The 17,107-nt window shown below is 36.9% G+C and overlaps 2 protein-coding genes across 2 annotated transcripts; both read right to left on the bottom strand.

Moving 5' to 3' along the window:
* Positions 1–2,635: 2,635 nt before the first annotated feature.
* Positions 2,636–6,202, bottom strand: LOC114299617 (universal stress protein PHOS34). The gene is made up of 4 exons (XM_028244393.2): positions 5,688–6,202; positions 5,499–5,593; positions 3,304–3,425; positions 2,636–2,879 (listed from the first exon to the last, which is right to left on the bottom strand). The coding sequence occupies exons 1-4, from the start codon at positions 5,893–5,895 to the stop codon at positions 2,792–2,794; spliced, it is 513 nt and encodes a 170-aa protein (XP_028100194.1). The 5' UTR covers positions 5,896–6,202; the 3' UTR covers positions 2,636–2,791.
* A 4,854-nt stretch (positions 6,203–11,056) lies between these two features.
* LOC114299610 (universal stress protein PHOS34) lies at positions 11,057–14,419 on the bottom strand. Its single transcript, XM_028244387.2, has 4 exons — positions 14,010–14,419; positions 13,827–13,921; positions 11,749–11,870; positions 11,057–11,332 (listed from the first exon to the last, which is right to left on the bottom strand). Exons 1-4 carry the CDS (start codon positions 14,197–14,199, stop codon positions 11,245–11,247), a joined length of 495 nt encoding a protein of 164 aa, XP_028100188.1. The 5' UTR covers positions 14,200–14,419; the 3' UTR covers positions 11,057–11,244.
* Positions 14,420–17,107: the final 2,688 nt, after the last annotated feature.

Genomic DNA, 17,107 nt, shown 5'->3' with positions numbered 1-17,107 from the left:
TGTCTTCTAGTTACAAATAGTGGCATTCTTGAGATATTTGGCCTTGAGTACCTCAATCCACAAACTATTCTCATTATTGAGAATTTTCTAACCAAGTTTGGAAAGCAGGGCTATGTTTTGTTCACACGCTTTTTTTAGCCCCATTCCCCAAACTTTTTGCTAATACACACCTCATCCCAATTCACAAGATGGATCTTGTTCTTGTCCACACTGTTTCCCCGGAGGAAGTTAATTTATGCTATCAATATCATTGCAGACCCTCTTAGGAAATGCCATAGTTTGCATAGTGTAAGTAGGAATAGCTGCGGTCACAGATTGAATCAAGGTGGTTTTACCTATCAAAGACAGGACTTTCACTTTCCACCCAACCAACTTGTTTTGGATTTTTTCAAGAATAAAATTGAAATGACTTTGATTAGCTCGTTGGTGTAAGATAGGAACACCCAGACATTTCCCAAGATCAGCAGTTAAAGGTATATGACAAAGGCTGCTCAACTCCCTAGCCTGCCTACTGGCAATGTTAGGTGACACAAAAAGTTTTGATTTTTGAAAATTACTTTGAAGGCCAGAGATAAAGCTAAACTCTTCCATAACTTCAGCAATCAAAACACCATGCTTGGGATCAGCCCTGGCAAACAGGATGAGATCATCAGCATAAAACAAATGTGTAATACAAGGACCACCCTTAGCAAAGTTAATACCCTTCCAGCTTTTTCTATTAGCCAAGTGGCTAATCATGTTTGATAGCCTTTCCATGCAAAGCACAAACAGATAAGGGAATAAAGGGTCACCTTGTTTGAGGCCCTTCATAGGTCTAAACTACTCTAAAGTTTCGCCATTCCACAAAATAGAAGATTGCACAGTTGTGACGTAACACATGATAAGATCAATCCGTTGGGCATTAAGATTAAACTCCTGCAGAGTTTCTCTTAGAAAATGCTAAGATATTTTGTCATATGCTTTCTCAAGGTCAATTTTCATAACCATATTACTAGTTTTACCTTTCAAGTGACGCATAGTATGAATAGCTTCTTGAATGATGATAATTTTATCACTGGTATTTCTACTAGGGATAAAACTACTTTGATTGGGTCTCACAATATTATCAAGGAATGATTTAAGCCTGTCCACCAAGATCTTAGTAATAACTTTGTAGGTCACATTACAGAGGCTAATAGGTCTAAAATGTTTCACTAATTCAGGGCTATTAACTTTCAGAATAAGAGCAATCAGAGTTCTATTGATCTTCTCTGGGATAGAGTTGTTAGCAAAACACGATTTAACAAAGGAACAAACATCAGTGCCAACAATATCCCAGTACTTATGAAAGAAAATAGCTTGGAAACCATCCCTCCCAGGAGCTTTAAAGGCTTTGATGTTATGCATTGCCTTTTTGATCTCAGGCATCAGTAACGGCTCTAGTCAAGTCTATATTATCCTCTTCAGACAACTTAACAACGACGAGTGGGCAAGAGAGTTAGCTATAGGATTATCAAACAAATTTTCCAAAAAAAGGACTAAATAATATTTATTGAAATATAAAAATATGTTATGAACTAATTAGGATACAAGTACTTCAAAAAATATTTCCTAATAAATTTTTCTTTATTTTTTAACTAATTTTTGAATTTTTGTTAATTTCTTAACTTTTTTCTTTAAAAATAGTGACTCGAAAGATGTATTGATTTGTAACTCAAAATCGTTTAAGGTGTAATAACACATTATGGAAAAATGTAGACCCAACCGTGACCATTAAAAATTAAAATGTCCATCCACAAAATAATGAAAGGTCAGAAAAAAATAAATAGAGATTGCAACAATATTTAATTTTTGTTATATATCTAGAAAATAGAAAAAGTTAGTTATGCATACATTGTAACAATCAAAGGTTTAAATCAATATTTTGAAAATTGGACTGGAGTGACCGGTTGATCAGTATGAATCAATTTTCAAAACCAAATTGGCTTGAAAGTCGGCCTTTGTAAGCTAAATCAGCCAAACCGATTTGCTATGTATGGTCTAATATTGAAAAAATTGATGTTATAAGGAGTTGAACCTAACACTTCAAGTTCCAAAGAGTATGAATTTCTACTATGTCACCATAATTGCTTATCATTATATACGAGATATATAATATTTATTGTATTATTCAATATAATTTATTTCAAACACATGTATAATTAATATTTTTAAAACAATATTAATGCAAAAATATATATAACCATAAAAATTTGCTAAATATGCATCTTAAATTATAAAAATATTTTAAATGAATATATTTTATTTATTTTTAAATTATAAAATAATTACAATATCACAGTTTGATTCCGATTCAACCATCAATAACTTATCCACCTAATCCTTTTTTCGATTCGCTCACATGTCCCGTTCTTAAAACAGAAGTTTAAACAATAATTTTTTAATAAATTCTATCATAAATTAAGCATTCAATATGAAAGGAGCAATGCAAATATTTAATTTTGTTTAGCATGAAGAATGCACATTAATTTGTTTTTTGGATCAGCCCTACTGAAGAAAAGAGAGGAAGATGAAAATTTGTTTACTGCAAATTCTCAACAGTCGGATACTATCACATCCACTTAAAAACAGCTAAAAAATAAATTAGAAGACACTATTAAACCATGAACTGAGAACTAAAATTATTTTTATTCAATATTCTAGATAAGCAAAGATATAGATCAATACAGTTTAACAAACTCAAAAGGATAGTTTTAACACTCCCACAATTCAAATCACTTGATCAAATTAATCAAAGCAAATCGGAAGTAGCTCAGTGTTTGATCCTAGGCTTCTTCACAATCATCACACTGCAGTGAGCATGATGAGCACAATAGTCGCTTACACTTCCCAAAACAGCTCTGCAAGAGTTTTTATTGTGTTAGTTTTTTCAATGAAATGGCACTTCAAACAAATTATGTCAAGTCTGTACATGCACATGATAGAGAATCTGTTGTTTGTCGTGTAAACACATCGCTAAAACTGTTTTTTTTTCTTGTAGTGGTTCATAACACAATTGATGATAGATGACGCAAACTATGCTGGCGGTTTTCTTGATGATGCAGCAACTCGTCATTCAAGAGAAGGAATTATAATTTACAGTATCTCATAATGTTTGTGGGGAATTAAGTTTTAGAGTGCTGCATAATTTTGATCCTCAAGTCAAAACAATATGCTTGTATAAAAAGAAGAGCTTGGATAGTTTACATGATCAATGAATTCCATTAAATTTTTGCAATATCTAAATTTCACTAGTGTGTGTTGGGGATAAGATGGATCCCATACCTTTTTATAGCTCCATAACCATGACTACCCACAACCAATATGGAAGCATGGTGTTTCTCCACAGCCTCACAGAGAACATTCCTAGCATCACCTTCCATAACTTCCAATACCACACCAGTCACCTATACAGAAAAGTAAAAATCAGAAAGAATGTCGGCAATGCAAATTCACAGAAGTGCCGACACTTCAGACTTGACAGCTTGGATTGAATTTCCAAATTGAGGCAATACAATTTTCAACAGAAATATCAAGGAAAGAAAATTGGGTAAGATCCTACTGAATGACAAGATTAAAGGTCCACAAACCTTATTACCCTATATACATTCTTTTGAACAGCAATTAGTTGAAGTGTTCAGGTCGGAAAACTGCCAGGAACATGTGTGCATTATGATTGGCTCTAGGCTCATCAATCCATTTGTACTTCTTGTACCAGTGGAAGTTTTGATTCCACTCATGCAATTGATAGTGAAAAAATAATATGCCAAAATTAAATAGAAAGACGAAATGCAAGGATTTACGTGGTTCACTTATGAAGATGAACACCAACTTCATTCTAATATGGAGATTACAAGTATATGAGATTAAAAACCCACTAAATAAGTATTCAATCCCAAAACCCCCCAAAAAAATCACAAATCAAAATTCTTTAGAATGGAAATATGCTCTTCAAGCACTTGAACCCACTTGGGCGTAGCATTGGAACTGCTATGTAAGCTTTTGTTTACCGAGGGTTTGAATCATGGTTTGGTATCTAGGCAAAACATCATCAAGAACGCATAAAGATCTATAATTCTCAGATAATTAACCATGTAATTCTCTCCATCAGCAACATCTCCCAACGAGGGGAAGGCCCTTCACTCTTGGGCAAACCATAACCTTGGGCAAAATCAAATTCCTACCACTAACCCCTTTTGCTAGACCTCCGTACCAAATTCCTTGTCTACCAGACTACCAAAATACTCCAGAAAAAGAAAACTCACTAAGTTATGAATTATTTGAGACAATTCCAAATGATGCATGTATACATATACTCCCAAAATAGCTTATAGTCAGTATTAGACATTGAACAAATGCCGCACCATATTTACCAAAAGTACTTTATGTTTCAAAAGCACCGAATCCCACACTAAGTGTCCAAGCCCAATTGTTGGTTTAAATTAGTTTCCTCTCAAAATTAACTCAGGTTGTGTTTGGATATGTGGATTTTGATTTGTCCATGGATTTTAATTCCTTTGTTTGGATCAAAATAATGATAAGGATTTGGAAATAGAAATTCCTAACAGCGGAAGAGAAAAAGAAAAAAGAAAAAATGAAGGAAACACTTCCAAATCAGGATTCTTCTGATTTATCACCTAATTCAAGAATCATGAAAAGTTAAGATCTGGACAAATTTGAAGAGAATTTCTCAAATATGTGTATGTACATATGTATGTTAATACATTGAACACCTTCTCACATAAGATGAAAGAAAAGAGTTAAACAAATAAACCAACCATAACACAAAAGTTTGCAAGTAAACGGAAAAACTGAGACCGCCAAAGAATTGCCCAACTCGAATTGTTAATTTACCAATCGAACTTCCTCAAAGGAATAATAAAATACAAGTCTACATCAACAAATCAGAATCAAACAAGAACATCCATGAAAGAATAATGCAAGCTCCTCTCACTTATATATTTGATGAGATAATTTTGGGAGGAAATTACAAAAAAGAGAATCAAGCAGATAAAGACCAAACAAAAATGAAAATTTCTAACAAAGTGATGAAAGAATGAAATCCATGGACTGATTTGGCTGGATTTGAAATCCACATGTCATGTGATCAACCGAGTGGGGCGCAAGGATTTCAAGATCAGATTTCAAATCTACTTCATTTGAAATCCTTAAATTAAAAACAGAGCCTTAAACTATTTAACAAAGATTAAAAATTTACTCACATAATTACTTTAGATAAACATTCATCAATTCATACAGATTCTACAAAATTCTAATCAAATTCAGAACAAAATAACAAAAAAAGTACAAAACAACAAAAATTATCAGAGCAATAGGTTAGAAATTGTAAAATTGTCCAATAATTCAGACCTAGTTGAATAAGAAATAACAACGAATCCAGTTCTTCAGCGAATCGCAAAAATCAACTTAATCAAAAGCAAAAAAGAAAAAAGAAAAAGAGAGAGATAGAATAAGCATACCGACTTACTAAAACAGATCTCCTTTGCTTTTTCGATAACCCTAGCAGCAATCTTCTTCAGATCGGCTTCGACGTAGGGCAAAACATCAGCAGCCCCTGCAATTCAGAAAAAAAAAAAAAAAAAAAAAAGTCAAAAAAATCAATTCAGTACATGATTCTGTATATATAGAGGATTGAATGGAGATTATACCAGGACCAGCGAGTCCGATAGCAGAAGTAGGAGAAGGTTTAGCGTGAACGATGAAGAGGTTGAAGAGAAAGTTTGGAGCGTTAGGAATGAAGAAGTGATCGAGAATCCATTCGAGTGCGTAGATGCTTTGTTCACTGTCGTCGATTCCCACCACCATAACCGGTTTCTCTACTGCTAGTGGTGTTACCGGTGTTGCTGTTGTCGCCATTTTCGACGGTGGGCGTAGAAATTTCTTTCTCTGGACAATAACAGAGAAGAATACAAACAAGCAGGATGTAACGACGGAGAGAGAGAGAGTATAAAGATAATGTGTGCGACTGCCGTAACGGGATTATCTCGGTGGGAGAAATTATACTTTGGTCCTTGGGCAAATCTAGTTAGTGTCCTGATCTGAATATTATTGGTTGAAACACTTGATCTCACTATCTATTTGTCACCATTGGGATATAATTAGACACTTGTCTAAATATGATTAGTGGGATGCAATGTTTTTAAACCACCAAATAACTTCTCACGGTGGACAAATATGACAAGACCCTATTTATCGGTCCATCATGTGTAGAATAACCTGGAAACTGTGCAATGAATAATGTTAGAAATGGCTACATTTTTTAAATAAAAAAATTATTTAATAAAAAAATTAATAAATTGCGTCCTTTTTATTTAGTTATTTTTTAATTTTTTTTTTTCACTTTGAATTTCATGTTTCAAGTTTTTATTAATTTATTTCAAAATTTAATTTATGTTTAAATTAGAAAGAAAATGATACATTAATAATTACATGATATAAATTATTTCATTATATATAACTTGCATATTTTGACACAAACTCACATTTTAATATAGTAATAAATTTTTTTATGTTATATAATAGTTACCGTGTCATTTTTTGTCTGATTTTGAACATAAGTTAGTTTTAATAGTAAATTAAAAAAAAATTAATATGAATAGTTAAAGTGAAAAAAAACAAATTTTAAGAGTTAAAATAAAAAAAAAACAAAAAAAAAACAATGCTACGTACCCCTAAAAAACACAACTATCACAACCCCCTACCTGTGACTGGTCCAAGAATAAAAATAAAAAATAAAAAAAAAACATGATTAGTCCACATTATTTTAGGGGTATGAGATCCCTAACTTTGAGAGTTCCAAATATTTTTGTACAAAAAGGAATAAAATATAATTATTCTTAATAAAAACACAAAATATAGTTAGGATTTAGAATCGGGTACTGTCTTCAAAAATTGATCAAGTGGCAGTTAAAAGTTGATCAAAAGTTTTCTTGTAATATCTTATTCAATTTTTTATGAGTTACAAATTAGTCCAAAACTCAAAAAAATAAATACACAGGCGGATTTCGGGCCGCGGCGGGCCAATTTTACATTCCTATCAATGTGAATTTTAAAATATGAATGTTTACATCATTAAATTGTTAATCGTTCAAAAAATATTTATAAAGGTATCAAAATTAAATATAAGGGCATAAGTGTCCAAGAAAATAGTGTAAATTAAGAAAATGGACTTTATGGAATAAAACTATACATACATGGGACTAAATGGATTAAAAAATTACTTCATGGACTTATTGGGTTAAAACACTTCTAAATTGGACTTATCAATAAAAATGATAAATCCATTTTCTAAGAGTTTTATTCCATCCAACCCATATTCTTTTTTACTATTCCATTAGGGCCAATTTGAGATAAGAAGACCAAAATACCCTTTTCATCTACTTATGTTCTATTTAGTTCACATTATTTTCTTATGTTTCAATAAGTCCTATGGGTGACTTAATTACCAAAATACCCTTCATGCGAATGTTCACACCGTCAATATAAATGTTTATATCGTCAATGTGTAGGGGCTCGGCTCATGTCGATCCTCGTGGGTGCCCGGAAAAATTCGAGTCGGGCCGGGCCGATCCACAAGCCAAAAAAATAGGCCCGACCCGGCCCCTTGATAGTATGAATATTCACATTGATAAATTAACATTAACATTGATAGGAGTGTAAAATTGGCCTGCGGCCCGTGGGCAGCCCGAGACCAGCCCGTCGCCCGGGGCGGGCCCTGGCCGACCCGTTCACAATATGAATATTCACATTGACATATTAACATTAACATTAACATTGACAATAGTGTAAAATTGGCCCATGACCCATGGGCAGCTCGAAGCCCGGGCCCGGCCCGGCCTGTTGACAATGTGAATATTCACATTGACATGTTAACATTTACATTGATAGGAGTGTAAAATTAGCCCGTGGCCTGTGGCCGGCCCGAAACCTGCCTGCGGCTTGTGGGCTGCGCTGGGCGGGCCCGGCCCGACCCGTTGATAATGCAAATATTCACATTGACATGTTAACATTTATATTGATAAGAGTATAAAATTAGTCCGCGCCCCGTGGCTGCCCGAAACTAGCCCACGGCCCGTGGGCGGCTCGGGGCGGGCCCGACCCGACCTGTTGACAATGTGAATATTCACATTGACATATTAACATTCACATTGATAGGAGTGTAAAATTGACTCGCGTCCCATGGGTGGCCTGGGGCGAGCCCGGTCCGGCTCGTTGACAATGTGAATATTCACATTGACATATTAACATTCATATTGATGGGAGTGTAAAATTGGCCCGTGGCTCTTGGCCGGCCCGAAGCCAGCCCGCTGCCCAAGGCGGGCCCGGCCCGGCTCGTTGACAATGTGAATATTCACATTGACATATTAACATTAACATTGATAAGAGTGTAAAATTAGCCCGTGACCCGTGGACAGCCCGAAGCCCGGCCCCGGGCCAACGCGGGCCCGGCCTGTTGACAACGTGAATATTCACATTGATATGTTAACATTCACATTGATAAGAGTGTAACATTAGCCCGTGCCCCGTGGCTGCCCGAAACACGCCCACGGCCCGTGGGTGGCCCGAGGCGGGCCCGGCCCGGCCTGTTGACAATGTGAATATTCACATTGACATGTAAACATTCACATTGATAAGAGTGTAAAATTGACTCGCGTCCCATGGGCGGCCCGAAGCCCGTGGGCGGCCTGGGGTGGCCCGGGTTTGGGTCCGGGCCTACCTCGGGCTGCGGGCGAGCTTCGGGCAGCGAACAAGTTTTATACTCCTATCAATGTTAATGTTAACATGTCAATGTGAATATTCACATTGTCACGGGTCGGGCCAAGCCCGTTTCGGGCTGCGATCGGGTTTCAGGTCGCCCACGGGCTGCGGGCCAATTGGACACTCTTATCAATGTGAATGTTAACATGTCAATGTGAATATTCACATTGTCAACAGGCCGGGCCGGGCCCGCCCTGAGCCCGCCCACGGGCCGTGGATGGGTTTCGGGAAGCCACGGGGCGCAGGCTAATTTTACACTCCTATCAATGTGCATGTTAACATGTCAATGTGAATATTCACATTGTCACGGGTCCGGGCCGGGCCCGCCTCGGGCCGCCCACGGGCCGTGGGCGTGTTTCGGGCATCCTCGGGCCGCGCCACGGGCCGTGGGCGTGTTTCGGGCTGCGGGCCAATTGTACACTCTTATCAATGTGAATGTTAACATGTCAATGTGAATATTCACATTGTTAACGGGCCGGACCGGACCCGCGCCCGGGCTGCCCATGGCCGCAGGCAGGTTTCGCGCGCGCCACGGGACGGGGGCCAATTTACACTCATATTAATGTGAATTTTAACATGTCAATGTGAATATTCACATTGTCAACGGGTCGGGCCCGCCCTGGCTCGCGGGCGGGTTTCGGGCCGCCCACGGGCCAATTTACATTTCTACAAATGTGAATTTTAAAATATGAATGTTCACATCATTAAATTGCTAATCGTTGAAAAAATATTTATAAGAGTATCAAAATTAAATATAAGGGCATAAGTGTCCAAGAAAATAGTGTAAATCAAAAAAATGGACTTTATGGAATAAAACTATACATACATGGGACTAAATGGGTTAAAAAATTCCTTCATAGACTTCTTAGGTTAAAACACTTCTAAATTGAACTTATCAATAAAAAAGATAAAAATAAACTCAATAAATAAATTAACTTACAAGATGTATAAGAAGTCCAAATCTCTCTTAAGCCCTGTAAAAGTAGTACGACTATTAAGCCACTTAATTTGTCGTCTAAGTCCCAATAACAAAATGTCGAAATTTTGTTTATTATTAAAAGCTCCAAATTTTCGGAGACTTACTAAGATAAGATCTCATTTGATATTTAACCCAGAATTATAAACATTCGTATGCGAGTGATTAAGAATAAACATTCTTTATAATTTGTCTCTCTATCACATTTCTTGTTTTATGTTCATTTTGTATTTTCATGTTAATGAAATTAAAAGCTAAAAAATATGAAATGATTATAATATAAAGAGAGAGGGAGACATATGATTTTATATCGTAATAAACATTCTTATAAAAGTATTTATTCTTATCTCCAGTTTTCACCATTGACCGAAACATTTGCATTTGGAGACAAAACCAAGTCAACCTGGCTTGATATGCATTTGATCCCTTTTCGATCAATTTGATTTTTTATTTTATAAAATAAGCATTAAAAATGACAAATATGGCCCAAGACTTTTCAAACATTTCCTTCTAATGCCACACAAAATGTTGTTAGCTCCAATACAAAGAAAATCAGTGGTGCAATCTAATGGATCTAGTTGAAGACTCAAAACTCCTCATTTGAAAGATGTAATAATTCAAATCAAGCACATTTTTAGAGAGGCCAAATCAATGTGCTAATGCTCTTGCAAACACTTGGAATTGAAGGAAGATCCACCCAATTAGGTGAGGCCATCCATGGTGGGTGACATGGTGGGAATTAATTATGAGAAAGTGTAATTCTAACTCTTTTTGATTTTTTATTGTGTTGTTTTTGTTCGGTCTAAAATATGTATAGAGAGAAAAGATTTCAATATAACATAATGAAAATTAAAATCTCCATCCACAAAATAATGAAAGGTGATAAGAAAAAAATAAATAGAGAATGCAACAATATTTAATTTTTGTCATGTAACTAGAAAAATTTAGATTTAGTTTATGTATAGTATAGATAATTTTATTTCCATTTTCCTTCATAAATTCAAGCAACAATCAAAGGTATAAACAATAATTTATTGATAAATTCCATCATCAATTAAGCATTCAATATGAAAGGAGCAAAACAAATATTTAATTTTGTTTAGCATGAAGAATGCACATTAATTTGTTTTTTGGATCAGCCCTACCGAAGAAAAGAGAGGAAGATGAAAATTTGTTTGCTGCAAATTTTCAACAGTCAGATACTATCACATCCACTTAAAAACAGCTAAAAAATAAATTAGAAGGTCGTATTAGACGAGCTAATAAACTGGTAAAATCATGAACTGAGAACTAAAATTATTTTTATTCAATATTTTAGATAAACAGAGATACAGATTATTACAGTTTAACAAGCTCACAAGATAGTTTAGTTTTAACACTCCCACAATTCAAAGCACTTGATCAGATACACAATGATAGTTCTTGCGGGAAAACTATATTTGTTTACTTAATCAAAGCAAATCGGCCATAGCTCAGTTTTTTATCTTAGGCTTCTTCACAATCATCACACTGCAGTGAGCATGATGAGCACAATAGTCGCTTACACTTCCCAAAAAAGCCCTGCAAGAGAATTTGATTGTGTTAGTTTTCAATGAAATGGCAATTCAAACAAATTATGTCAAAGTCTGTACATGCACATGACAGAGAATCTGTTGTTTGTCATGTAAAACACATCGCTAGAACTGTTTTTTTCTTGTAGTGGTTCATAACACAATTGATGATTGATGAGGCAAACTATGCTGCCTGTTTTCTTGATGATGAAGCAACACATCATTCAAGAGAAGGAATTACGATTTACATTATCTCCTAATGTTTGTGTAGGATTAAGTTTTAGAGGGACGCATAATTTTGATCCTCAAGTCCAAACAATATACTTTCATAAAAAGAAGAGCTTGAATAGTTTACCAATGAATTCCATTAAATTTTTGCAATATCTAAATTTCACTTGTGTGTTGAGGATGAGATGGATTCCATACCTTTTTATAGCCCCATAACCATGATTACCCACAACCAATATGGAAGCATGGTGTTTCTCCACAGCCTCACAGAGAACATTCCTAGCATCACCTTCCATAACTTCCAATACCACACCAGTCACCTGTACAGAAAAGTAAAAATCAGAAAGAATGCCGGGCAATGCAAATTCACAGAAGTGCTGACACTTCAGAGTTGACAGCTTGGATTGAATTTGCAAATTGAGGCAACACAATTTTCAACAGAAATATTACCGAAAGAAAATTGGGTAAGATTCAACTGAATGGCAAGATTAAAGGGTCAGAAACCCTATATATATTCTTTTGAACAGCAATCAGTTGCAGTGTTCAGGTTGGAAAACTGCTACGAACATGTGTGCATTATGATAGGCTCTAGGCTCATCAATCCATGTTTGCATTTTGATTCCACTCATGCAATTAATAGTGAAAAAATAATATGCCAAAATTAAACAGAAAGACGAAATACAAGGATTTACACGGTTCACCTACGAAGATGAATACTAACTTCATTCTAATATGGAGATTACAATTATATGAGATTAAAAACCCCACTAAATATCTATTCAATCCCAAAACTCAAAAACAAAAAAAAAAAAAAAATCTCACAAATCAAAACTGTTTAGAATGGAAACGGTATGGTATCTACGCAAAACATCATCAAGAACACATAAGATCCATAATTCTCAGATAATTAACCATGTAATTCTCTCCATCCACAACGTCTCCCAATGAAGGGAAGGCCCCTCACTCTTGGGCAAAATCAAATTCCTACCACTAACCCCATTTGTTAGAGCTATGTACCAAATTCCTTGTCTACCAATAATACTCCATAAAAAGGGAACTCACTAAGTTATGAATTTGAGACAATTCCAAATAATGCATGTATACATATACTTCCAAAATGGCTAAAAGCCAGTTTTAGACCTTGAACAAATGCTGCACCTTATTTACCAAAAGAACTTTATGTTTCAAAAACATTGAATCGCAGAAGTGTCCAGGCCCAATTCTTGGTTTAAACTAGTTTCCTCTCTAAATTAACTTAGGTTGTGTTTGGATATGTGGATTTTGATTTGTCTATGGGTTTTAATTCCTTTGTTTGGATCAAGATAATGATAAGGATTTGGAAATAAAAAGGCATTGGCAGTTTATAACTTCCTAACAGTGGAAGAGAAAAAAGAAGGTAAAAAATGAAGGAAACACTGCCAAATCAGGGCTCTCTAATTTATCACCTCATTCAAGAATCATGAAAAGTTAAGATTTGGACAAATTTGAGAGAATTTCTCAAATATACATGTGCATACATAAGTATATTAATACATTGAACACCTACTCAATTGTCTCTTACTCGTCCTGAGTTCACATAAGATGAAACAAATAAACCAACCATAACACAAAAGTTTGCAAATAAAGGGGAAAACTGAAATGCCGAAGAATTCCGAACTCGAATTGTTAATTTACCAATCAAACTTCCTCAAAGGAATACTAAAATACAAGTCTACATCAAAAAATGAGAATCAAACAAGAACACCCATGAAAGAATAATGCAAGCTCCACTCACATATATATTTGATGAGACAATTTTAGGAGGAAATTATGAAAAAGAGAATCAAGCAGATAAAGACCAAACAAAAAATCGAATTTCTAAGAAAGTGATGAAAGAATAAAATCCATGTACTGATTTGGCTGGACTATCAGCCGAGGGGGGCGCAAGGATTTCAAGATCAGATTTCAAATCTACTTCATTTGAAACCCTTGAATTAAAAAACAGAGCCTTAAACTATTTAACAAAGATTAAAGAATTTACTCACTTAATCATCAATTCATACAGATTCTACAAAATTCTAATCAAATTCAGAATAAAATAAAATAAAAAATGCACAAAACAACAAAATTTATAAGAGCAACAAAATCACATGTTCGAAATTTTAAAATTTTTCAATGATTGAGACCTAAGGAATCCAATTCTTCAAGGAATCGCAAAAAATAACTTAATCAAAAGCTATGAGAGAGAGAGAGAGAGAGAGAGAGAGAGAGAGAGAGAGAGAGAGAATAGACAATACCGACTTACTGAGACAGATCTCCTTAGCTTTTTCTATAACCCTGGCTGCAATCTTCTTCAGATCAGCTTCGACGTAGGGCAAAACCTCAGCAGCCCCTGCAATTCAGAAGGAAAAAAAATGTTATCAAAACAAGCAATTCACTACATGAATCTGTATATAGAGAGGATTGAATGGAGATAATACCAGGACCAGCGAATCCGATAGCAGAAGTAGGAGAAGGTTTAGCGTGAACGATGAAGAGGTTGAAGAGAAAGTTTGGAGCGTTAGGAGTGAAGAAGTGATCGAGAATCCATTCGAGTGCGTAGATGCTCCGTTCACTGTCGTCGATTCCCACCACCATAACCGGTTTCTCTACTGGTGGTGGTGTTGCCATTTTCGACGGTGAGTGTAGAAATTTCGGTGGACAATAAGAGAGAAGAATACAGACAGGCAGAGTGTAACGACGGCGATAGAGATAACATAAAAATAATGTGTATGCGATTGCCGTAACGTGATCATCTCGGTGGAAACCATAGTGGCTCAATCGGAATATTATTGGTTGAAACCATAGCGGTCACTGTTTATTTACGATCGTATTATATGTGTTAATTAATGTATTAATTATTTATTTACGATCGTATTATATGTATTAATTAATATATTAATTAGTGTATCAATATGTTAGGATTAGGATCTTCAATAGCCATCTATGAAGACATATTTTGTGAATGACAACACGTGGTCAATGTGGTACCAGAGTATCAGTCGAGGTGTCACGTGTATTGGTCATATTGCCGAGGTGATATTAGATAAGCCGAGGTTATGTGCGGAGGTACCAGAATTGAAATGAGTGGATAAGGGACGAGAGTTTTAGAATAGGAAAGGACCTTAGTCTAGATAAAGATAAAACTCTTAGGGAGTTTATCCTTATCTAGTTGAAAGTCCCAAATAAGTATTGAGTCAAAGTCTATTGAAGCTAGGCTTCTATAGGGATCAGGTTAGTGCTGGCTATAAAGTCAGGCACCCCCGTAGGTTTAAGGTACGTTTTTTGTATTCTGACTTGTGAGTTAAGCACTATTTGCTATCTTTAAGAGATATATTGACTACTGACTTGATCGTCGGAGTCCCCCGGGTGGATGAACCACCGTCGGAGTCTTATCTTTCCGTGACAGGTTGTTCGGGTGTAATTTATTCTGTCCGTGCTCTCCAACTGAGTTCTTATTTGACAGTGTGGTCGGAAATCAGCACCCACAATTTGGCGCCATCTGTGGAAAACGTAAGAAGAATAGATAGCCAACGACAGACAGAAAGAAAAGATTGGAGGTGACATCCCTAGTGGGAGTGGTAAAAACGCCGATCCTAACGTTGAGGAGGACAACTATAGTGAAGAACCTCGGGATAAGAATCCCGATGAAAAAGATATCGGCCAAGAGAGGGACGCACAGAAGAAAGCATGTCAGGGCAGGTAATACAACGAAAGCGACCTCTAGATATGGAAAGATAGATGCTTGAGGAGGGACGACGAGATGAAGGGGATGACAAACAAATTGACAGACCTGTAATTGATTGTCAATTTCATGATGCAGAACAACGTCATGCAGCCATCGTTTCCGTTGGAGGACACGCCGACTCCAGTGGCCAAGAACGATGCCCAAAAAGGGAGGCAGAAAGCAATCCCTGCAGTCCCTCAGCATGACAGGCCAAAGAAGCATTCTCATCGGCCTTCACGGGAGGTTGAACGTGGAGAATCGACGAGAGGAGAGTCTTGGAAGACGCATCAAGCCAAAGAAACCTACGTCAAAGAACATCAGCATGTTCAAGGGAAGGAGCTTTGTTTTGACATAATGAATGAAGAGAGGTCTAAGAGGACTCATAACGACATCGGGAGCAGCGCACCAAGAAGGCTAAAATCCGGTGACAGCCGAGCTCTTAGACGAACTAAGGAGGATTTGATGGATTACCTCCAGAGGAAGCGACAAGATGCTGAGGTAACATCTCCAGTCAAGCCGAGAGCGCCATTCTCAGTAGAATTAGACAAGTTTGAGGCCCCGTAAAGGTTTCACATGCCTAGATTCTAGATATACAATGGTACGTCCAATCTCAACTTTCATGTCGGATTATATTTGAACTCAATGGCACTGTATACCAGGAACGAGCCGTTGCTCTACAAGGTGTTCCCCTTATCCTTTGAGGAAATCGCATCAGATTGGTATCACAAGTTGCTAAAAGGAACTGTGAGAAGTTGGGAAAGCCTGGTTGAGATGTTTGTGGCCAGGTTTATTACAAACAAACTGCAGCCGTTGAAGGTAGACTCCCTGATGGCTTTGAGAATTGGCAAGAATGAAAGCCTTAGGGCTTATGCCAAAAGGTATTATGAGGTGTTTAACCGAATACCAGGGTGCAACCAAGAGGTGGCGGTCATATCTTTTAAGAACAACCTGAACGATGACTGTCTGCTTCGAAAATCACTGGCAAAGACACTGCCAAAAAGTATGGAGGAACTTATGGCTAGAATCGAGAAATATGCGAGATTAGAGGAAGACACGCCAGGGACAAAGACGTCAAAGCAAGAGAAGAAAAACAGCTTGCCGAAGCGAGGCCGAGGGAATACAAATTTTAACAGACAAGAAACATGACTTAGGGCTACACAGGCAGTCACCACAATGTTCCGTATCCCGGTTTACAAAGTCCTAGAAAGGATCAAGGATCAGCCTTACTATAGAGCACCATAGAAGATCCTTGGCGAATTTATGGGAAGAAGCCTAGAGAAGCACTGTGCCTACCATAATGAGGATGGGCACCTGACTCAGGGATGCAGAGCCCTAAAGACACATCTGGAAGACCTGGTAAGACAAGGTTATTTAAGGGACCTGGTAGATGAGGCCAGAATAAGGGAAAAGCAAGCAAGGCAGCCCCAGGCACCGGTAACCCCACCTCCACCAGCACCATAACCGCAAGCAGACGAACTTTGAGTGATCAATGTGATTCACTCAAAGGTCAATGAGAACGAGGTACATGGGGAGACTCAGAGGGTGAAACACTTACAGCATGTGTATCAGGTCTAGCAAAAGAGACCTAAGGCAGACGAGTACCAGGGACCAATAGTGTCCTTGTAGACGTCCCCGAACGTCCTAGGAGGGAATCCCGTTTTGTTCATTGGGGCTTACTACAGTTTGGACTTAATGTCACGGTCCTGTATCTAATCTCGCAGAGTGCAATGTAAGACCGATGAATCATCAAAGAGTCCAAATCCGGCAAATTGTTTTGAAAAACTAATTTTTAGAAAGAAGTGCCAAACATGG

The sequence above is a fragment of the Camellia sinensis genome, chromosome 14, assembly GCF_055761805.1.
Source record: "Camellia sinensis isolate YWXY chromosome 14, ASM5576180v1, whole genome shotgun sequence".
NCBI classification, from domain to species: Eukaryota; Viridiplantae; Streptophyta; class Magnoliopsida; order Ericales; family Theaceae; genus Camellia; species Camellia sinensis.
The sequence above is the reverse complement of the archived record's forward strand: the minus strand, read 5'-3'. Positions and strand labels throughout refer to the sequence as shown.